This window comes from Bombus vancouverensis, chromosome 3 (assembly GCF_051014615.1).
Source record: "Bombus vancouverensis nearcticus chromosome 3, iyBomVanc1_principal, whole genome shotgun sequence".
NCBI classification, from domain to species: Eukaryota; Metazoa; Arthropoda; class Insecta; order Hymenoptera; family Apidae; genus Bombus; species Bombus vancouverensis.
Window position 1 is genome coordinate 20,777,960 of NC_134913.1, and position 24,886 is coordinate 20,802,845.

Genomic DNA, 24,886 nt, shown 5'->3' on the forward strand with positions numbered 1-24,886 from the left:
TCACGTTCAACGATCGCGACTATGGAATCATTACTTCCACATACTGATTCGTGAAATTATTCGCCGTGCACCTCTGTTTGCCACGGATCGATAACTCGCGGATTTCACTTTATCGCCTATGATAATTTCAACGGTGCAATTAAAATATAAATTCGCTCTGTTTATATTGTATTCTACCTGTATTGCGCCATTAATTCTGACCTCAACCTTATCCATAAATAACAACGTTAATAAAGATTTATACTTGCATTAACCCATTTGTATTTCACTTATACTCTGCTTAAATTGCAAATGAAGTTTTGTACGAAAAACGGCGTTACTTTTTTACCGGTCCAATATATTTTAAAACGCGCCTGTCTGATCCTCATCCCGGAGAATTAAACGTTATTCGATCGTTTATGGATCACGAGAAACGCGAACGAAAGAATCTCGCTTATGAAAAGTTCACCGACCTGTCCCAGATATTGTTATAAAATCTCCGCGTTACACACTTGATCACGTAGCATACCCTGTGGCCTATCAACGAAAGAAGGATGCACGGACATCGAACAATGAACAGAGGCGGCAGCATTTGGCAAATTGTCGTGCTCTTTTCGTTTCGTTTTCAAGTTTTTGGCTGGTAAAGCGACCGAGTTAAATTAAATCGACCCTGTTAACGTAAATAAAGACGGAAGGCTGTCGGCAGCGAGATGGCTATTTATGAAATATTTTACGTCCTAACAAAATGCGAAACATCGTGATACGCTTGTGCCGGGAGTCTCGCTAAATTAGTCCCAAAACAAGTACGTACGATAACGTAAATGCTTTATTTTTCGCGGGGAGACGCGAGATTCTATGCGAAACGTAAGAGAAAAGTAGAGCAAGTGGCAGAAACGACATAAAATCGTCCAATATCTGATTCGGTTTTTCCATAATGATTATTAATTATACGAAAATAATTCCACGAATAAGTCTGAACGCGTGTTGGAAGAACATCTATTGCTTTCTTTTACATATAACTGAAAAATTAATAACAGCCAAATATTTGTAGGATTATTCATCTTTGTAAAGTTAAAATATAGGTCAGATTAACCACAACCACAACTTTCAAATGACGTTTCCTTTACGCCATAAATAAACATATAGATAAATGCAACCAAAGAAACAAATGTAAAAAAAAGACTCGAGAACACGCAAACTGTGCTAATACACCACGGATTTCATAGTCACGCGGGTTTTAAAGGTTTCGGAAATTCTGATCGCAGGATTGCACGACAAGTCTCCTTTAAAAGTATCAATTTTTCTGCTTTTCTTACCCCCGTTTTGCGACGAAATATCGATTAACCTTCTCAGCGCGTAGACTATCTGTGTGTATATCGTACGAGTTATTTGACACAGCCAAAGTATCAGAATATAACGCTCGTAAGAAGAATTATATCCGTAATTATGAAAATAAATACTCTGCGAGTTAACGACGAATATTTCCATGTACACTTTCTACGCAATTCAGGATTCGTCGCGTAGTAAAATGCCGTTAACGTCTCTCACACCGACATCTTTCTACGTTCTCTAGTGAATTTGCAGCGCGATTATAAATTCCGTAGTCGTTATTCAGAGCCGATAAACGTATTTCGTCAACGAGGTTGTTCCATAATGGAACTCTAGGAAACAAGGGAGCGTCCTTTACACGAAAAATCTGCCGTCTACCGCGCGCTATCACGCGATGAAAGCCGGTATCTATTTCGTCGACGCGAACGGAAGGAGCATACCCTTTTGTTAGGCGTTATCCATACCGGATGTTGCGTCGTTGCTACCTGCCTGAAAGCCGCTTCCTGCGTTGTCCGATATTCTCTCTTCCCTTGCTTTCTTTCATCTTCCCTTTTGCAGCATTTTACGCAGAGTATCTGATGCGACACGCGAGAAAATCCCCTTCCCTCTGCATAATCGACTCGCATTTTTCGCACAGAAAAATTCCACTGTCGCTTCCGCAACTATGACTCAAACTCTGCCGATGTTCTTCCTTCGATCACAGTATGACATCACTGCGCTACGATACGATTCTTCTTTCAGTCCACCGCGAACCTCGATGGCTCTAGGCAACTAGGTCGAGAACTTGTCGCGGATACGAGAGAGCACGGTTCACGAACAAGTTTCCACGGAAATATTCGCAAGTTACGCACGCGCTCGTAAAGGCGGACAAAATTTCGACGGTAGTTCCGAGAGAGTTGAACTATGACGAGTTAAACCGACGCGCGACGGTCGAATAGCAAATTAGAAAGGGATTCGGGCTACGTTCTACCATTCCGTGAAAACACGTTATGTCAATGGAAATTTTAAATCCGGCAGCAGCTACCCGCTGCGTAGAATGCGGCGATGGTAAGCTGCTTAAACCGGGAGCTTTCGCAGAACACGAGAGCTTTATACCCTCCGGCCATCTTTCGCTGAATTTTCGCACGGTCAAACAAACGGCAAGTCTCGTGATGCAAATCCGTCCGTCAATATATTCACTGTACTTTAATATGTATCCACCGAGCTCGGGGCGCGTTAATTCGCACTTCGATTTTCAACCATCGAAGCTTTTAACGTTCCTTTTAATGGTTTTGCGGCAGCGATTCGCGTGATATTGGTATTGTGACGAGGGTACGGTAGAACTCTGTGCTTTTGCTTTTATATATATTTGGATTCATATGTACATTCGATCGTTTCGGATGCTCTCTTTCGATCGATAAAGATCTTTCTAGAAACGGAGGATCACAGATCGTTATAATAATAAATCTCGATCTGTATCTGCATCGACGAACGAATCGAAGAGACAATCGAAAGAACCAACGTGAAATCAGATCGCAGAATCGAACAAATCGATGCTCGCTATCCGAGCATCACGCGATGTACTTTCGTCAGTTTCCACATAAATTTCCGTAAAATTGTCCGAAGAACTTTGACGCTGTTCCATACGATCCGTTATAGCTTTCGATAGCGAACGATCCTTCCCCGTCGATAAAACGAACGTGCGATAAGAATCGAACATCGTGGTCGCGTTTCACCGTGCCGTTTCCCATAATTGTCAACACGATTAATCTCAATAAGCAGTGAGAAAAAAAAATCTAGGAGAGACGATCGAGCGGCCAAAAAATTGGCGAATAACTGACGCGTTAATGATTCTAACGTTTCTATAATTGTTGCGTGATTGTCCGCTTCGAACGTTCAGCCAACGTCGGACATGCTTGAGTAGCGTATGGTGCGCGGTGTTGTACAGCCAGTTTCTAAAGGCCGGTTCTCAGAGGAAAATAGCTCGAGGGTGCAATTCCCGAAGCTGCGATCGTAATACGCGTTAAACCGGCCACAACATTGTGCCCAGACGACTAACGACTCACGCGTAATTGGTCGATCGCTCGAAACGACCACGATAATGCGAGAACGAGTTTAATGGGGTAAGTGGATCACGGGCGCGGGATAGAACCATTAACAATTAACCGAGTAGCCCGTATCATCGTCCTATGCGACGTCTATGGAACCGATAAGATGCCCGAAGATGGAAATTTCCTGGTATTTCGTATAACGATCTATCAAAGATGATCTACTAGCAATGTTATCCGCGTGTTTCGTGACAATTTTTATAGTTTCTAAAATATACGATGCTTCGTTCGTCTTCTCCATTTTCATATTCCTTGTTAATATAATATATATTTTTTTTCTATTAGATGGGCAAAGCAGGAAAACGTTTATCTCGTGGAAAGAGTATCGTGGTATCGAGATAAACGTCATATCAACAGATATGACTTTCTCGAATGAAAATGTTTACAGATCACAGATTCTTGTTAGAACGCGATTCTTCAAAATGTAGAAATCAAACATGTAATTGTTTACGCTTGTTAATAACGAAAGAATTCGATTACGAATTACGAACGAGAGAATTATCTCCGCCTACTGCGAAAAAATGCGATGCTCCGCTCAAATGAGACTTCCAACGATTACTATCCTTCGAGAAACTTTATCCGAGCTTTCTTTCATTTAACTTTATGCCTGGATACATTGTACCGATCGTTTTGCTTAATAGTTTCCTAAATGGGTTTTTTTCACGAAATCATCGTTTTTCTTTATCTATAATCTTTTCAGCGTGCGACATTAATAGCGAAATATGTTTATTTGGCTTTCGTTCGTTTAAAATCGTTTAACATTTCAGAAAATTTTATGGAACATCTATGTTTGCAAATTCGTTTGATCGTGCAAGTTACAGACAACGAATGACAACAAAAAAGTTCAAGTTGCGATACGAATGTCACAATTAAATTCACATTCTTTGCATTTCTAAAATACGATACTTCAAAATATCATATCTATCCGATTTTAAATCGAAAACCATTAATTTTCGTGGAAAAATTATTTTTTGTCCTATCGTACTTTTTACCAACTTAAATCAATTAAAAGTTTCGGATCATGCGTCCAACCTGTTTTATCTATTAACAACCCGCTATAAATGAAAATTCCGTTTTACTATATAAGTTACAGAGTATTCGATACAACACACCTGTTACAATCCTCGGTACATTATTAACAAACGTCACGCTATTTATTAATTATCGCATGTACAATATGGATATGACATATGAAATAAACAAGGGAAACGAGAAACTTTGTGTAGTTTAATAAGCAGAAATAATCACAACAATGTCCAAATTAATTTCGGCAACTATAATAAAAGATAACAGGTTTTAATGTTAATTAAATCACATCGAACTATGTGTTACCAACTACAGCCAGAGTTAATTCAAGAAACATCGACACGTGATACTAAATTTTTATTTCAACATAAAAGCACAGTGGATTGTAAAATTCACAAACTGCGTTACGCATTAATTCATTACCACAAAATCAAAAGTTAATTGCACATCAGATATGTTCTTCAAATCAACCCGTATGTACCTTAAAAATATTACTTCTCTGTATTTTTCCGCGACCGAGACTTCCGAGAGAGAGAGAGAGAGAGAGAGAGAGAGAGAGAGAGAGAATGATAAAGGTTTTTACGATATTCTTACACGGTCCAAATGAAAATCGAGAGTTTTTTTTGACACAATTACATTGCGATAAAATAGAATTTACAATAGATTGGATTAAGTTACGTTAGAATATTTGGGATAAGATTCAAAAGCTCAAGACCCTGGCACATCTCCGAACTAACAATTTCACCAAATTATTTTTTATCGCTTTGCTCTAAGGGGAAAAAAGGAAAAAAGAAAAGTAAACTAGATTCGCGAATCGTTATTTTTCTGAGCAATCGTTGAAATAATAACGTCGCTGCAGGTAAATCGGTCGTCGTGTCGCTTGGAGAACGCCTCGCAATTAGAAAATGCAAAATTTACCTGATGATAGACGGCCACCTCGGTAAGGCCGTGTTTCCGAGTCAAGGATCTTCGCCAGCGGCGTTTTACGTCACCAGCCACTATTTTTCGTCTCCCCGAAGGCGTACGGTCACTCGGCGAATGCTTTAGACGTTCCACGTTCGCACAAAGCCGTTGCACCGCTGAATGGAACATGCTGCGAGGATCGTGTACGCAGAGTTAATTTTAATGTGCGTTACGTGCGCGTTCGAAGGACGCTCCTCCGACACCGGAGGTCGGTGACAAAAGGGTTCATTTACGCTCCTCCGCCGCACCAGCAACGAAGCACTCGTACGCTCGATTCTACCTACTATTCGCCATTGAATCCGAGCCTCCAGCACTAGCAAATTTTTCGTTCGAACGATACACGTTTCGCCTGGGCTAATGAGTCGATTGATTATTTAAGCGACACTCGATATCTCTGGCTGGACGTGTCGAGATCGAACTAACGGAGGAAACGCCTGACAGACAGAGTTGTATTACAAGAGCTATTCCATAGAAATACGATTTTCCTCGATAACACGTAGCCTGCTAAACAATAAAGATCGATATAACCTGAAACTTGGAATCGTAGATAGCGAAACGTATTCCTGCAGGAAAACTATCGATAACGCTGGACTCGGGGTGTCAACGACTTTCGCTTAACGTTCGGATCGATACGATTCCTTCGAGAACGCGATTCAGGATTCGCTTATTGCACCTGCTTATTCGAATTCCATGTGTCGGCAACACCTGCTTGTTGGTCACCGAACAGCCTGGTTGGGAAAGGTGTATAGGCCAAGGAGGGTGTACGGAAACAGAAAAGGACAAAAGGAGGGAAAAAGAAGGCAGACCGAGATCCAGGTGCAAAAATACAAAAGCAAGCGGTTATTCCTAACTGTAACTTTACTTATCGGCCACTCGGTGGGTGTCTGCACTCTCGAGGAACCCTGGTAGAGGGGAGTTTATTTTGGTACACGGTACACGCCATGAGACAGACGAAAATGAAAGTCGACGGCCGCGCGAGGGGCGATTACTGAATCGACCGTGATTCAGGCAACCACGATGATGTGCAACGAACCGGCTCGATCGTGTCGATTCCATCGCCACCAGAGAATCGAGCCGAGTCTTTGATGTTTGAGAAGTAACGAGGTTATTTCTCCAGATGCTTCTCGACGAGGCTTGCGTTTCACGCGGCAGATCGAAACTTGTGACTTTTTTTTTTTTTTTTAGCTAGAAACGTAGATGAAGAAAAGAGACGAACATATATATGCACACTTAGAGGTGGGTGTAAAGCATAAAGTCACGATCGTACATGGCAATTGCATAAACGATGTTTGCAAGAAATTTGAAACGGTCTAATTCGAGCATGGTCTAATTGAAAGTAGAAATATGCGCAATAATCGATAACGAAAAGTAGAATGAAACGTCGTTATACGAAACGGGGAAAGAAAATGTACCGCAAATAACAGTTCGCAGACGGATTTCAACATTTTGCGCACGTGCACAGGTAACATCGACCAACAGTGTTCCCTCTTCCAGAGACAAATGTAGAACAGTTCTACGAATCTATCTTAACTATCGTACTCTGTAATCAAATTCTCGGTGCACTTAATCACGCACGTTCGATGAGACACCGGTAACTTGACTCTCGAAATGGAGCAACGATACTTTGCAACGCGAAGCGAAGCTCCGTCTATTTTCGAGCTGCCTGGCACAACGGGAAACTATTTCAATAAAAACGAAACAAAGGAAAAAATTCAAATTAGACTCTGATAAAATCAAACGACGGGCGCAACGAAACAATAGTAGGTACAAGCTCGTTTTCTTTCTATCAGGTTTTCTTTCTATCTAAATTTATCCACGGTTTTCTGAAATAAAAGTCCTTGTCATCTGTACGTATAAATGACTATTAAAATGAAATTAAGCTAACGATATCTTATTGATAACTATGTAACGTTCTAGGAATTTTATTTACGCGTTGAAACTTTTAGGGAAAATAGCATGCTAAATAGCTAAAAAAGATGAGAATCGTATCGATGATATTTCGCTCTACGATAGCTTCGACGAGTGACAAATTGGTCGGCGGATCGAGTTAGGTAAGTAAGTAGATTCATCGAAGAAATGGCCCTAACACGCAGGCACGTGTAACGACAAAACGAATAGACACGCCACGAATACGATCTAAAAAATGTTTCCTTTCGCTAAAGCGTCTAATCATTCATGGTGCAAACAGGTGCGAGGTTGTACAAACGACATTCGCTTTTATCTGTCGTATACGACGATAAACTCGTCCCTGTTCCGGCAGGAACCAGTTCATTTGTCCAGATACGTCTAGCAAAAGACTTCCTTCTGTCAAAATGCTGACGTTTAAAACTTGCCGCTCAATTTCTTTCGCTAAACATCGAAATTAGCTATGATCTTTTGTATAATTTTTGAACGTAAAATTATCTTAATAAAGTACAATTTTCGACGAAACAAATCTTGGAATTGAAACGTGAAACGTTTCAAGTTTTGTACTTTCGCCGAAAATGTAGGCTTTTATTCGCGTAGAGATAAAGTAGATACAATTTGTAAAATTGCAATTTAAACGATCGGTGAAACTTGTAAGGAAAAATAATCCTTTGTACTCGTCTGGCACGGTGAATGCCGACAGTGAGCGAGTAACGGCGACGATAATATTATTTGATGAAAATTATTTTTCGTATCGTCGTCGCTGATAAAAAGCGCAAGAAAGAAAGATCTACTGTATAAACAAATTTGCAAACGTTTACACAACCTTTTCCTTTTCGTAACAAAACCAGTTTTCAGAAAAAAATATACTGGAATTGTTGATCGATCGCGCCATAACAATTTTCGGAGTGCAAAGAATCGGTTAGTGTAAAATCGGTTAGTGTAAAATTTGCATAAAGATAAATTCTATAAATCAAGGGATATTTATTCTACTTAGAAACGATTGCAAAGGATACGTCGATACGTTGCAAGCAGTACGAGGATTAAAGTTTAACCATTACCAGCCTATTCATTCGCATGTATATGTATGCGACCGAAAACCCAATAAACTAAGGTCTTAGTTTAAACAACAGTAATAACGACAGTACCGTTCAACTGTATCCTTCCGTTTTATCTTAATGATCATCGCTATTACATGTATTAACCGTACTACTTCTGCACAATCATATCCATCATTATCACTGCTCGACATAGTTTACCGCATAAATTCTAGCGCTTCCGAAGATTATTATTGTTTCGAATTTTTCTCACTATTCTACGGTAAAGGCATCCGTCCTGTAACCTCGAAATATAATCTGAAGATAGCAGGAAATACGAGTAACGTTGAACGTCATAAAGAGAAGCTACTAAGAAGAAATAATTATTCTACGAGCGTTTCTCTTAGTAACAAATTCTTAGACAATGAAATCGATGCGGCAATCTACATAAACGCGTACGAAATCGTTAACGATCGATCGATCGATCGAGACAAGATTCCGGTGTGCCATGTGCAAAAAATCACCACCAGCTGGATGGCAAAAATCGATCGAGCCCCTAAAACAAGCGCGCCAAGACGATCTTATTCGGTGACCAAATACGGGTAGGGGACGAAACGATAGAGAATAACTGGTTTTCACTTTCATACACGGTACGACACGAACGGCTTCGAACAGAAAATATGGCCTGCCAGATCCGCTGCTGGAAAGATCGTCCGAACAAAAAAGTCAAGGTTTCTTTGCGGTATACGTGACTCGCGCACCGCCGCGCAATTCTCTGGCTGCCTGCTAAATCGTTCGGTTATCGATGCCGCGGAAGAGTTACGCATTCGATTCTCTCTCGATCCCGAACAAGTCGACCGCGAACTCACATTAGAATTTGATCCGTCTCGCGAGTTTCTCAGTGCTTTTGAATTTCACATTTTCAATTCTAAGTCTCCAATTTAATTTAAATCGTCAATTTTCTATTCTAAATACGAAACGACGTAATCCAATATTTGGTATTTTTCAGCTTTCGCTATACACCAATACCTTCGTTTCTTTGATAAGAAAAGATCTGTTTTCAATTCGTGGCTTTGGTCGGGAAGCGGATGACTCGTCTGACTCCACCGATTTCCTCTATATTCAATCGCATCGATGATCATAATAACGATAACAGATATTTTGGTGATCAGAATAAAATATTTCTTACACATGGCTCAAACACAATTCTACCACAAAAACTGTTCCGACAATATTTCAACGCAACTAATAAATGTAAGTTTTGTACTTTGTATTTAAACCTAAATTTTCAAAATGTCACTCAGAAAAACTATCCTCGACGCTGATTGACACTATAATTCATTTACTTTTACCTTTTTCTCTTCTACAATAATGATCTTCTTATTAACATTTACGGGCATAGGCTTCATAATACTTTCCCCGATCGTTGCTTTAACGTACGTATAAGAAATAAGGTGGTAAGAAATAAACAAAAAATATTCAGATAAAAAAGATATTAAAGTGGAATTTACTACCTCCTTTCACCAAATAATCTACGTTTCTGTACTTAGGCGTTTCCCAGATAAAGATAGACACAGATAAAATGATATAAATATATGCTCTACTACGGAGTATTACATGTTTTACAAGATTTCGAAGTATTTACAGTTTTTTCCCTATAATTTCTATCTATTTTTAAGTCATGCGCTTCTAAATAAAAAGAAAAAAAGAAAAAGATTATAGCAACAAAAATCAATATGATCTGTTTTGTGTAATTGTGTTTCAAATGAAAAAGAATATACGATAAATACGAACTAACAATTGAAAGAAGTCAGCTACAACGTCACGAAAGGTATGCGATGATATTGAAACAATGTACACAAGAAAGCCTCGTTAGGAAACCCCGTAGTATTGGCACAGTCGTACAAAGTTCTGGCAAAAACTATCGACAATTCTATAGACTACAGAACTATAGGCAAAATCACTCTCTCGCTTCCTCTTACATTTCAATGTAAACTACGAAAAGGTGAGAGCAACGAATAACAATATCGAATACTTAGAATCGTGCCTTTCTACGAATCATCAAATCATTCGAAAAAAAGTGTCACGCATCGCAATAATAATGTTTTGTGTTCCTCTCTGTGTGCACGCGGTAAATACCTTCACATTGATTACAACGAGTGAATTTTGATATCGACGTTGGCTCGCTCGACGATCATTGTACGAGCTCGAGACATTTCTCCAAAAATCAAGTTCGTCACGAAGCAACTCGCGCATCACGCAACTATCGTGAGCATCTTCGCATCGAAAGAGACGTAACGCTAGACTCAACTTCCCCCCCCCCCTCCCACACACACAGCCGCGTTTAAATCTTTTTTGTCCGCTCCACCTTGGATCTCTCTCCTTCTCGTTTTTTTTCTGTCTCTGTTCCGCCACTAATCGGCCGCGTAAACAACAGGGATCGTCGATCGCTATACACCGGTACCCACATGAAATCTAATCTGCCTAATCTACGCTTTGGTATCTATAACTCGTCGTTTAACGTTTAACACACAGGTATCCCGGAGTATGGACGGGAAATGCGAACGCGATACCGTGAACCCGATTGTCACCGTTTCGATTTCAACTTCGACAGACTCGCGCGGACTCGCTCTAAGGCGCGTGGGATACGTTACCGGTTTTTCTCGGTTCATCTGCACGCACTGCTCTCCACCGAGTGTTCTTGGTTGTACACACTTTTCCACTGATCTTTCGTACGGCGACACTCGTTTCACGCGCGAACAAAACGATCAAAACACGGTTCGGACATGACTGTACCCCGGAGCACCTCTATTGTTTCGTACCGTCGCGGAGGAACATCGGAACTGGACTGCACGAAGGAATCCCTGCTTAGCGGACGTAGGAGGTGGAAATTAGTTCGTATCGCCGCCGCGGCTACGGCTGTGGCCGTGGCGCTGCGCTTCTGCGACGCTACGCACCAACACCGATCAGCTGATTTCTGACGTATTTTTGCGAACCAAAAACAAAACTCGGCATTCAGCTGTGCAAGCTCTATGCCGATCATTGCGATCTTTTTGTTTATTGCGTGTAAATTAATTAATAATAAAAGTCAAAGTGATTCGACTTAGTGTCTTTTGTATACGACTTGTTCAAGTTTTTCAGTTGTATTGTATCACGAGATGATAGTTCACGGTACGTTGTAACGGCATCAAGAAGTTATCGTTGAAAATTATGTATTGCCTTAAATAATATGTACGTATCGATTAATTTCGAGGCTATTTGATAAGCACAACGGTAGGCTGTTACTATACTTTCTATCCACGAAGATCTACGTTATCTCAATTCCCGAAGAAGAACATGCGCATATTCGCGTAAAATCCGTTTCAACCAGTCTGCCAAAACAATAACGTACGGGAGAAACGACATCAAAGAGCAATTAAGAAATCCTCCTCGTCCAAAGAGGCGACGAAAGATAGATTGCCTCGAATAAAGTCCTGACAGGCGTCCGAGCCATATTGCATGCACGGATTATCCGATACTGACATCCTGGCCGACAATGCGACAAATAAAACGATCGAAGAATCTTCGGTAGTTTTCGCGTTCTCTGAACGATATTACAACGTTTATGCTAGGCGAACGGCCGGTTGTCCATTCCTTTCCTCGCGATGGTCAAAGAAGAAATGAAAGCCAGCGAAACTCTCGAGACCCGAGAGTTTCGGAAAGCTCACAGCTTCTCGAGGACGTAAAGTGGCGCGCGCCAAGTCGTCTGCTAGCGACGAGACCACGAAGAGGAAAATCAAAAAACAAGCATAACGAGTGAGGATATCTCGCAGAAAGAAGCACAGACACCACAGACGCCACGGACGTGACGAGCGAAAGGAAGAACGTCGAAGAAAAACAAAGACAGAGAGAGGAGTGGCACGAGCGTGCTTCGCCTCTCAGCTGGAGGTATCCTCGGACCCCATAGTTCGTCAAGGAAGAAGATTGGCTGCCATGAAAATTCGTCTAAATTTTTGTCGATGGTCGTCGTTTCGATTTATATTTAATTTATTAGAATTAAATGGCAAGAAAGAGTACTGGAAACCAATTATACTGAAACTGAAAGGAAACTGATTATACTTAAATGAATTTTGTACCTATATCTATCCAAATCGGTGAAAACGGATAAATGAAACAAAGAACTTGACAGATTTCTATATTTCAGTATAAACGAATAGCTTTCGTATTTAACTGTATCTTAATCGCAGTTTAAATGATCCGTTAATAGTCTCGTTAAAAATTAACGTAACTGATAGCTTTATTGTGATTTCGACGATCAAATCGTTAACGTTTGGATATTTTATTTCGATATTGATATCTATATTATACCGATTGTTACGTCGGTAATTAATTATCATGAAAATGTCGTAATTTCTTGTCCGATTAAACAGTTACCATTTTGTATAGTCATTATTGTTATTATGGAAAAGTGTTATGTTATAGTCGTAATTCATCCAGCGAACTAAATAGCAATTAAACCTGATCCTTTTCGATGCTTATGGGAATTTTATACGAGCGTAGGAAAATGAAATGTTCCATGCAAGAGATATTAATATGCACTGTTAAAAGCGGTTAATGACAGTAGTCTGTCATAAAGTCCAATTACATCATGGTCACTAGACTCATACGGATGCGTGCATGACGTATTCTATGCCGCAAGTGCAGACGAAACGTATTATTAGTTCTACAAAAAACATTCAAAACTTGTTTCAAGCAATCAAGCATAGTACGTTGACTCATATAATTACACACGCTTCGTATCCTCTTTTCAGATGAAACTTTATTAGCTCGATGTCTCGCGAGTTAGTTGCTTTCTTTACTTATTCTGTAATTGTTGACAAATATTGGATTTCTGTAGCTACAAGTTCTTCGTTCTAACTTTTACCGTGCATTACATCGAACTTTGAGAAATACTCGATGCTTTCGTAATAATTATCTTTTAATTTGCGAAGATTTTAAAATATTCTTCCGAGCAAATTAAAACTACAATAATTATTTATTAAACATAAGATATTTATATATAGAAACATAATATTCATATCGATTCTATTATCGTTAATATGGAATTTGGTTTCAATTTCTTAATTTTGTAATTTCCGAAGTATGTATCTCTTGTCGTTTCATTTATTAAGACAATGGCGTCCAAGTTATTCTACGTAAATGTTTCAATTCAATAATTTCAATTTAATAAATTAAATAAAATCGTGCGGGGATCGACATCTGCTGCGAGAAATTTTTCATATTTTACACTCACAGATTCATTTAACTCGTTCTTGCAACAGTGCTCGCAACAATCCTCACAACATTAACCGGGTATCGCGACTGCTTCTAAACGTACTGTTTGAGAGTAGTTACGACCTGGAAATTCAACGCGTTCGAACATATATACCACGCCACGCCACGCCACGCCGCGCCGTGACGAACACGCAAACGAGAGGCAATTACAGAGTGAAAAATCAAAAACTGTTCCGGTGACAGCTCGCCGATCGCCGGCTGCGCATCGACAGATATAAAATTTTATGGGTCGTAAAAACTTCGATCGATTGGTCGATATACCGAACAGAGTGCTAACAGCAACCTACTAAATTCGAATAAAATCCCCATCGACTACCGTTGCCAGCGCGGATATCGAATACCTCCATATAACAGATCGTAGGCACAGGGCACGGTCTTGCAATATATTTACGAAATTCTATTAGCACTCGTGAGATGTTCCGAAGCTCGTGTCTTCGAGTCGCATTTGAACTTACTTCCAACATGCTCGATCCTATCTCTATCAGCGGAGAACTGGTCTTCGATATAAATTCCGACGATTCAGGTACTTGCGATTATCATCGACGTGAAATCGACCTGAACGTTAAAAACGTTGTCTCTCGAAGCATGGAGAGAGACGTTAATCGCGGTAATTTCTTCTCCCGCGAGACTGCGTGTGAACCATGCGAATAGCTACGAATATTTACGTTTGCGTTAATTTGGCCTACCTCCGCATTTCTCGAGCCGTCAGAAGCAAACGCGTGCAACGATCTCAAACGAGCAGACACCATTTATCTTTTCTCGCACGGCCTGCACTTTACCTACCAACCGACTTACGTGCTTTAACGTGCTCGCTTCCATGGCTCTACCGAGACCTTCTTCTTTTGCTCGTTTACACCCTTTCCCGTAGCAGACGCGCCACACGCGAGACCACCGGTCCGTATTGCGCTTATAGCCGTGCCGTACGACGTATTATTTTTAGCAACGGGTGCAATGGGCGCAATGGCTATCTTAGCGATCCGTTTCGTTCGCCAGGCGCTAAAGGCGTGGAGATGGGATCCATCCGATGGATCGTCATGCTCGTCGCAAAGAAAATTTGCCGAGATACAAAATGAAATACTTAATGGTAATTGAATCGTGCATTCGTTCTTTCTTACGTCAAAGGTCGGGGACCGTTTCAACCGTTACGTTCAGTGATTATACTTTTTACCAGATGAACACCGCAGTTTGATTCGCTGCGTGGTTTGGGCTTGGTTTCGGTTTTCTTCGTTTTTTCGTTCTTGCGGACTTAACAGCTTTTCTCTTTGATCGAACGTAAATTGTTTGTCGCAGTGGAGTTTCATCCTCTTCGCTTCGTTACTATAATCGTAGTAGAAGAACGTTGATAAATGTACAGGCTACATATATATAGACCTATATATCTATGTACGAGGAATACCCGTACGTGTAACAGTCAGTGTACGATCCCATAAAAGTTTCTCCGAAAAAAAGCCATTGCCACGTTCGATTTATTCGCTTACGTTAGCTGTCACTTTTTTCAAAAACTTCCTTTCTACGGAAAAATTCTTTCCGAACGAGGAAGTTGATCAACATTTTGCAAGTCTTGACTAAACGGAGTTGTACAAGTTCGATTTAATAATTTGGAACAGCGTTATTCTAAGCGTATTAACACCAAACAAGAATCAAAAAGTGAAAATAGTTTCGAAAGAATACAAGTTGTTTTTCGATTTGCTTCCCAAACAAGTTACATATTCAAGCGAAGTACAAGTGCGGTAGAAATTGTCCGAAATCTGCATTTGATCTTCTTCCTTTTCCTATGCAAGAAACTTTGTAAAAACAGGTCGCGACGCAGAGATCGATCCGTGGTCGATAGAGCAAAACGAAACAGCAAAGTTCGTCCGACGAATCGCATGGATTCGCTTGATAAATGGTGCGGAGCAAACACGGGCCACGATTTTTGTCGTTTTGTTCCCAAGTTACGCAATTGCTAAAGATTGCTGTTCGATTCCATCTCGACTATGGTAACATCGAAATCGGCCACGACGACGGCAGCTACGTATTTCAACCGATTACCTGTCGAATTGATATTTGCTAATCGATTCGTTCGAACAAGTTAGTCGCGAACGACTATGAGCCGTATTATGTAGCATTTGCTTCGAGAAATTCTGGGGATTCAACAACAACAAACGAGCAATACTATTGCTAGAAGTATGCTAAAACCTTATCTCAAAGACAGATCGTTATTTTCGAAAACGTATATCGAAGTTACCAACAAAGTTTCCGGCGGGTGTACGCAGAAAGAGGAGGAAAATATGCAATTCTGCGATATTGGATGTTTCGCGTTTATTTCGTTCGCGAGCAAGGGGCATGATTTTGTTCGAGTTTCACTTCCAGAAAAGAAACATTTCCACGAAATGCGGGTCACTTAGGAGTTTGACACGGGACACGCCGAGGCTAGATTCGGCGAGAGTCGCTTCTGCGAGCTTTTCTTGTCACGACTCGCGTATGCTAACGCGGTCGTTCTACTTTTATTTTCGAGGATACATGCGCGTGCAGTTGTAACGTAGAAAGGCAAAACTTCTTCGACGCATTCATGGCTGCTTGTTCATCCTGATGTAACTGAATATCCCTTAAAGGGAGCTTGTTGCTTTGCTTGAAACAGATCCCCTCCACGCGACGTCAGTAGCACGCGTGCACTGCGTGTTCATAAACACGACAGATGCTTGTTTAACGTTGATTTTAAAGGTCGAGCGGCACGACGAAAAACTTACATTGCATCGACAGAAATTTACGTTTTCCAGAAGAATTTTCTGACTTCTTTTCAAGTCTTACTCTATCCTTATTTGAATATTTTGTTACTAAATTGAAACAACTTTAAAGATTAATCGGGTATTAAATCAATCTATCGATTGTCTAAAATAATCGATACATAAACTTGTCAAAGTCTAGTGATTCGCTGTCTTTGTTCTATACCTTTCTTCTAAACTGTGCAGAAGAGGTCTAAACAAATAATTGAAGCAATACTTTTCCTTTCTAACTAAATTCCAGAATTAAATTTCACTCTGAAGCTTCAGCAGCTGGTGTTTAAATTAAATCATAAAATAATTATATGTTTTAACATCTACCGAATAGGTACTTGGTAATACATATGTACAATGACAACAACGATATATTTGTTCACAAAGATAGATGGGAACGGTTACAATTAACTGCGACTTTCTCCAAGATTGGACAACATTCTCAGTGAACTCGGTGTTCGTTGTTACCGCAACGAAGTTCCTTATTATTCCACCCTAAGTGCTCTCTTCCTGTTGGTTCGTCATTGCTTCGGTACTTGACCCGTTGACACCTACGAAATTACCTTTGCATTTGACGTAGTCACAGAAGGTAACCAGAAAGGACAACTCGACGAAGAGAGTGGATGGGCTAATGCATGTTGCAAATAGAGCAACGCAAATGAACGGAAGATCCAAAGACGAGGAAGGTTGGGAACGTTAAGACTCGAACGAGAGGCAGCTACGCAATGTATTCAACGTTTCGAAAGTTTAATCACGTTCCCGCAGGAATACTTTTGTACTTTCTTCGTAATAAGATTTCGTTTACTCCCCCTTTGAGGTACGAGAACGTTAAAGTTCGACGGAACTTTCCTTTGTGCAAATTCTTGTCACGGATTTGAGATATTCTCAGACGATGCGCAATGAGTTCAATAGACGATTTGAAATAGTACACCAACAAATTTTTATTGTTATTTTGGTACAGAATTTTAGATATTGTTTTCAATATCAAATAATATTCTATTTACATGTACAGGTGTATATTTCTAAAATTCTTTGTGCCTACCTATTTTTGCACATTCGAATTAATCAACGTACTAGTTGATGTATAAAACCCACGAAGCGTTTGCTAATTGTTACGTTGGACATGAATCGCCGAAATAAATTCCTCTTCCGCTACGCGGAACTCACGATCCAGAGACCGAGAGAAACGATCGATCAATGAAATATGCACCTTTTAAAACGCCTGAACCTAACTATACGCGTGCCACGTGAATACGTACCATCGATACATGCCCCGATGCACTTGTACGCTCATATCCACGAGCGACGACACAGCACCACGTAACTTTGACGCATTAACCTGGCTCCTGGCCATGGCGCGTCATAAATACGGGTTAACAGCGATCACCAGTAGTGCGGTCGGCGACAATAACGGTCGAGATACTCGAACAACTCGCCCGATAGGATGTTACGTGAACTTTGCGTAGTTCTTCGAGAATCGAACGCTAAACGAGTGTGAAGGATCGTTTTTGTGGAAGCAAGTGCAATTTTGATACTAGCGGCAGTAGCAGAGCGAACGTGAGTAATTTCAAGCTATGGATAGTAATAATAGGTGGCTGTAAGATAAAGCTCATCGAGAGTTTGACAATTTTGCTTATACGATATAAAATATCACGTAGAAACCTGTTACGTATCCTGCTACGTATGCACGTATAATATAAAGTTTATTAGTTAAGAATTTTTTATTATAGGTGTTGAATATTTAATGGATATTAGCAACTTTAGCGTAAGACAAATGTTTTCAATACTATTCGGTACCTATTGAGCTTGTTAGTAATAAGGCGGCCCCAAAGTTCATTGTAAGGCAGCGTGAAATTCTGTTTCCGCGAGAGAGCTGTTAACCGTGGCTCAACTTCTTCGTCCAAAGTTACATCAATGAAATAGTCGCGCGGTGGTTGCTCGGGACCGATGCCAACAGCTAATTTCCATGCGAGCAAAAGTTATACAACGAAGCTGTAACGTTCCTCGAAACTTCGATGGCCAACCCGATTTACGCGGAACTCGCTTGCGTTAGTCGAGGCCAGGAGGTGACGTAACGTTTTGGCGAGGAAGTAAAATTTACAAAATTTAAGATCGTACCAGAAACTTGCGAACGGTTTCAACGAAATGGCGTCAACAACCGCTTCGATCGCCGCGGAGAATAAATTCAGAGAACGAAAATTATATCGTCAGCTTGTTCAATTTAGTGAAATCGAAGTTTAGACTCGTTTCGCGCAAAAACAATTATTTTTACCACGACTGAAACAAGTAGGAAATTTGTTTCGCCTCCGACCAATACCGGCCAGGTATTCTTAAGAAAAATTTCCTCTACTTCGTATGCAATTGACAACGCATCGGCAACCTTGTATTAATACAAGGATATTCGTAATTGGAAGTTACGGCGAAAGGAAATTTGCTTGGTCTCTCGCTCCAAAAACTCGATCCACGAATGATTCCGCGGTTAACTGAAAGCAATTTGCTTGTACCTACATAGATTGTACGACCGTAGAAGACTCCTTCGCCAGAGCGAAACCAGAGAAAAAGATATGCCGGTAATGAGCACTTTGTTTCCACCCAGTGTTCGACATTCGCGGATGCAGAAAGGTAAATTCGCTTAGGTAAAAAGGTAAAATGATACGGAATTAAGGGGAAATTATGCGGTTTGCGAGCAAATACTCGAAGAATGAGAATGCTCGATAACTTAATAATACTAAAGACAAATAAAAAGAAAAGAAGAAAAAAAGTACAAAGGTAGAAAATTGTAGGAACATAGGGATTCAGCGTTGAAGGCGATTCATCGAAAAGGAGAGACACGAGTTCCTATTCGTTGCATGTCGAACGCGTGCGAGCGGAAACACGCTGGTCTGTTCATTTGCTTCTACAAACAGCAGCTGCAAGTAGAATCGCGGCCGCATATGCACGTATTTGAATAATTGAGCAACAGCCTTACGCAAATCAGTCGAACGTAAATGTGTTCTAACTAGTATAGGAATGAGAAACATCGATACCAGGGATTTCCGATTATCTAAACTAGTCTCTATACCAATAGAAAGACAGACTAACGGGCAAAGAATATTTTTTATTCTTATTATTAGAATGCTATTCTTTCTTTTCTTTTTTGCTTTTTATTTTCTGAGCAAGAAAAAAAAAAAAAAAAAATAAAGAAAAGGAGAGTGTGCCGAACATAGCATAGTATAGTATAGCACGGTATAGCAGCCTACACAAGTCTCGGATTGTCATCAAGAGAGAAATGCCGAACCATCTATTTTAATGTGTTTATAGAAGGAATGCTGTGATTTTAATCGCTGTATAGAGGCAAATTGTAAAAGATATCAGTTCTTTTTTTGCTTAAGAGCCATTAAGAGTGAGTATTCAGAAAAAAAAACAAAAATTTCTCGCACAAATTCTAGAACCAGTTTCATTAGTTCGTAGCAATATAGGCATGTATACGTATGTACTTGAGACCGTGTTTACAGAAACAGAAAAGGCTCTTATTATTTCATAAACTCGACTGTTCGCATGTTAAAAGTCATAATTATTGGTCGTTAGGTAAACTATAAGACGGCATAAAATTATTGGTTCACTTGGGAAATAAATCGCTGCCTACGAAAACAAAAACTCGAGTTCAATTTGTCATTTGTCGTTCGATGTATCGCTCGATAAGTGCTAATTATAAATCTAACGATAAAATAAAGTTGTTCTAATTACAGCATCTAAATTATACTGGCATAAACATTTTACCACTGTTGAACATTCGCAAACATATTATTGTTATGTTTACTTTAGCTATTTATTGCGCATTATAATTTCGTTTATCTATCGTTTATTTAAGAATCAATAACAACGATGATTCAGCTTTCGTCCATCGATACAACCTTAACCGCATAATATTTGTTGGGTTGTCAAGTCTTAGCGTGTAATTTTGTTTTGCCAATTTCTTATTTAATTTGCACGATATACGCTGTTAAAAGAAATCATCTATGACCTCGTTAAGCAACTATGCCGAAATAAATGGTAATTAATTATAATTAACACATGTCCTGATAAATGTATTTAATTATTGTCCAGGAGTCTGCGACTTAATACAAGTAGATAAAAGAGGTAATTCTGATAGTTTACGAAATAACGCATGCACATTTTTGCTTTCCTAAACGATGTTCAAGAAAATTTTCGTTAAAAGAACAAATTTTCTGAAAATAGATAGAGAGGAAAACGTGTCAGCGAAACATATAACAAACAAATATATTATAGTTATTAACTTTGATCGAATCACCTACAAAATAGCGTAATAATAGCTATAAAGGTGGTGAAATTGCTGGATATACTTTCAAATATTTCACCGAGATATATTGTACCGAGAAATGACAAATTGTAGCCACAAGAATCTCGCGATGATTTTCCACCGTAATCGTGAACGAACCTTCGATCGTCGAATGATCGCTTTGGCCAATTTTGTAAACTAGTACCCGCGAGAGAATCGCCATATCTGGCAGATTAGCTTTCAAGTCCAACATGTTTATAAATATAATTATAAAATAAAGCAAGGCATCTGTAAACCCTTGAATCTACCCACGATTATCGAGAAAGTGCACCGACGCGTTCTCGCGGAACAATCATATCTATAGTTAGCGTTTGCATTCTCAGCTGGCTCAGCTGGTAATAAAATTTGCGATTAACGGTGATCGAGTATGCAGCTAATGGGCTGCTCGTTTCTTTACCTTTGTCATCCTCCTTCACCGCTAATTCTGGCGGAAATCCCCTTGGCAAGGACAAGGACTTTAACTCACCTGTAACAGAAGAAGACGTAAAATTACGGTTAAATACATTCGTTCTCTTCTACAGGACATCTTTTCTAAGATATTTCATACAAATTTTATAATTTTACGTTTATGATCGAAATATCGGAAAAACGAGAACTTCGGTGATAACAGAATTTAACGTATATAGAATTAACTGATTATGTATCGTGTATCGTAAACGTTTTTCTCTCGGATTGTTAAATCGAAGTCAAGACCAATGTTTTTGGAGTGCAATTAGCCAAGTTAAATCGAGATTAAAAAGAAAACGAAATCTATAAATGTATACCGTAAACATTTTTATACAAGTAATTTTTAGAACGTAATATATATTGTACGTGTTCATAATTGTAATACAATTCGCATAAAATTTGACGTATCAATAAACCTTCTATCGAATGCTAGATACTATTACGTAACATTTGTTATTAGTATTATTATAAATATAATGTAACATACATGCACAGAAAATTAGAGTTTACTACAAAGGGACAAACGAATCGTAAGTTACCAATCACGAAGATAAATTACAGGTCGCAATGTGTAATTCTAAACATCTACGTGATAAATTAAAGAAATCGACGTAACAGAGCAATCCGACGTCTTTAACTCATATCGTTGATCTTAAATCATATGGATATTTATCGTAAAAACTTTCAAAGATGTTACCAAAGCAAAATATCAATTGGTCGTCAACGACATTGCACGTGCTCTTACGCGATTCGGAATAATCTCCCTTAAACACTCGTTTCGCAATTACCAACGACAGTCGGGCCGCCCTAGAACGAGTAGAGCTGAAAATTAACGAGAGTGTTTCCTCTATCGAGTTTTATTCGAGTCAATGATACGCCATGCGCGATACAATCGATATTCAGCGATCGTTCGAGCGAGGGCAATCCTCTTCATCGAACTAATCTCGGCAACCCTCTGGGCGATCCAGGTATAGAATCGTCCGAAAAGTATTTGTATCGAACAAAAATTTCAAAAACGACGATCGAGTCGATCTATTCAAAACACAGGTGTATAGCGTATACACGACACGCACGATGCAAATGTACAAATGTATATAGTCGTGTGAACAACACAACGGCGAGAGGCCGGTGCAGGATTGTGCGAAACAATTAAGCTGCTTCGATGACCCTGATTTTTATCAGCTTGATCGTATAATCCGCGGTTTTCGTCGTGAACAATTAAGCAGCCCGTCACCTCGAAACGCAAGTCGAGGACGTTGTAATCGACGACCGCCGTTATTCTTTCGTTAACGATCGGAGGAAGAAGGAAAACTTACTCGTAAAACTCGCGCCATTGTAACATGCATAATTAACACGGAATTCTGAAATACGAGGTTACCTCGCGGATTTTGTTGCGTTAATTCATCTTTCCTTCGTATCGGATGTCGAGTATGGTAGCAAGGAAGTGCAGCATTTTATTTTTAATAATACATACACTCGGGCGATTATAATCTACAAATAAGGAACGATACGCGAGTCGTAGATACTCGAGATTGATTCAAGGAGGCAGAATTAACAAATCACCGCGTCAAATATTTTATATACGCCGAATTTTGTTTTAAATAAGGGCTATATGTAGTCAACATAATTTGAATTTCTTTAAAAAGGAAAACGTACTTACAAGAGGCAGCGATTAGTCTCACAATTGCTAAAAAGGAAACATCTAACGGACGAGGCTTGTTTTCATAAACGTGCATAATACGACGACGACGTATGCCGTTAATTACATGAAATTCAACGCTTATTTGCCGGTGACGCCGGACACCAAAGGATAACCAGGTCGCCGTTAATTAATTCACCTTTGACTTTTGCTCACGTTTCGTCGAATCGCGCCTGCTGTGAAATTGATTTTCATTTCGTGGCATCGTTGTTTGCCGACCGACCAAATTGCTGTTTGTGATCCCCGATTGAATTTTTGAACGTTCGTGCAACAAATGTTTCAAATTGGACAGGTTTCTGACAGGTAAGTTGAAATTGCCATTGTTCCCAGAAACAACGAGGTATTAGAATTAACGAAACGAATTAACAGCGTGTACACAGAATGCTCGCTTTGGAAACCAAATACGTAAGTATCTTCTTATTTAAACGCTATTTCACGAATGGACCTTACAGTAGTAATTAATTTTTGGAGTTTATTTCGCGTATCTTCTTTGACAACCAGAAAAGGTATTATACGAGTTTTCGAACAATTTTCTGACTAATTATTCGCCGTTATCCACGCGCGAATATTACTAAAATATAATTTCCAGCTCGTTGCGAAGCTTTCAACTTTTTCCACAAAACTGCGTACGAAGGTCCTTTCTACCGACCCGAACCAAGTTGATTATGGAATAAATATAGGTCGGTGCGTACCAGCTAAATGCTCGACGAAAAAGACTCGAAACCTTGTAAAAAGTGTGCACGTAAAAAGTAGAAAATAGAATTGAACGATCTACGTTGCCTTTTATCGTTATTCCATCGAAATTGTTACGGTTTGAAAAAAAGAACAATGCCTGCAATGGCTCAAATAACGACCGCACGATAGAAATATTCAAAGGGAACAATACCGTGGTGAAAAATATACGATATATTCTATAAATATTATATAAAAGTCCAAATATCTATCTGTATATTTTTCGTTCAAAAATTCAAACGCCTTTTGTGTCCAAAAGTTAACGATTCAAAACTTTCGATTCGCGCTAGCGTAGGTAGATCTTTTTTTCTAAATTATCCAGTATCGACGTTTATTATAAAACAGGATAGCTGTATTTTTCTAGCGCGTTCAACGTCCAACCAACTTTTGCATCCACCTAATAGAGACCGCAGTTGCTCGACCAGAGGTAAAAACTCGGAAAGAAAACTCGCATGTGATATTTTTCCACGGTAAAACGAGTAGAAGGAGCTCTCGGGTGAGAAAAGCGAACTTTTTGTCGCAGTTAAATCGGACATCAGCACGCGGCTCGGTCATTGTTTCGTGTTTCGAGCTCCGCATTTTTGCGTAACCAGGTGAAAGCTGTGTTCGACTCCTCCAATTTCCACGCGGCCGCTCCACTTCCTTCGACTTCCCGCGTTCACGCGCAATTTTTCTAGCCTATCGCGTACCTGTTGGCGCTTCAGTTCGCTTGACACTGCAAACCAAATATATAATTCTCGTTACCCTGCCAAGGCATTTGCGAATGTCTTGCCAGAATCGGCGGTCTTCTAACAAGCTGTTAATTCTTCACGCTTTCTCGGGATACGCTAGATTTTATTAACGCGCGGAAGAAACGACGACTTTGCTTCTCGCTCGTTTCTTTTCTATCCTACAAAAACGTATTCCTTAAAATATATCTTCATCGTGTTCTATAACGATTAAACGTCGTATCGTCTTCAGACTAGAATCTAAAGATACCAAACTATGGAGAAATAATATCGTCGTGTCGACGAAGCGCGTCGACGACGTTATATCTCTTTATACGTTATATATCTCAACGATGTTCTAAATACATATATATATGTAAATAAATTTATAAATTTATTTATTTATTTACAAACGTTTCTATAATTAGTTCCATGAAACTTTGAATACATAATAATACGCGAAGTATGTTTCAACGGACGCAAAAATTGAAGCAAAGCTATCAGAGGAATAACGTTTTACAGCCTGAATGAAATAGTAGCGACAATCTGAATGAATAATTAGAGTGG

At 39.6% G+C, this 24,886-nt stretch overlaps 1 protein-coding gene and 1 long non-coding RNA gene across 11 annotated transcripts in view; one reads left to right on the forward strand and one right to left on the reverse strand.

The window, feature by feature from the left end:
- Positions 1-24,886, reverse strand: part of raskol (Ras GTPase-activating protein raskol) — a 255,886-nt gene that overhangs the window by 106,453 nt on the left and 124,547 nt on the right. For 7 of the 10 annotated variants that reach the window (XM_076617130.1, XM_033328341.2, XM_076617128.1 and 4 more), the window contains one exon: positions 21,132-21,200. The exons of 1 other annotated variant lie outside the window; for it this stretch is intronic. In XM_076617130.1, coding sequence (XP_076473245.1) covers positions 21,132-21,200 — 69 coding nt within the window. Of the gene's footprint in view, positions 1-5,339; positions 5,515-10,980; positions 11,177-21,131; positions 21,201-22,841; positions 22,933-24,886 lie in introns of those variants that run through there. 2 more of the 10 variants (XM_076617132.1, XM_033328347.2) reach the window with 2 other exon arrangements.
- Positions 17,715-20,953, forward strand: LOC143302442 (uncharacterized). The gene is made up of 2 exons (XR_013057948.1): positions 17,715-17,952; positions 18,126-20,953. It is a non-coding gene; the product is annotated as an uncharacterized LOC143302442 (long non-coding RNA).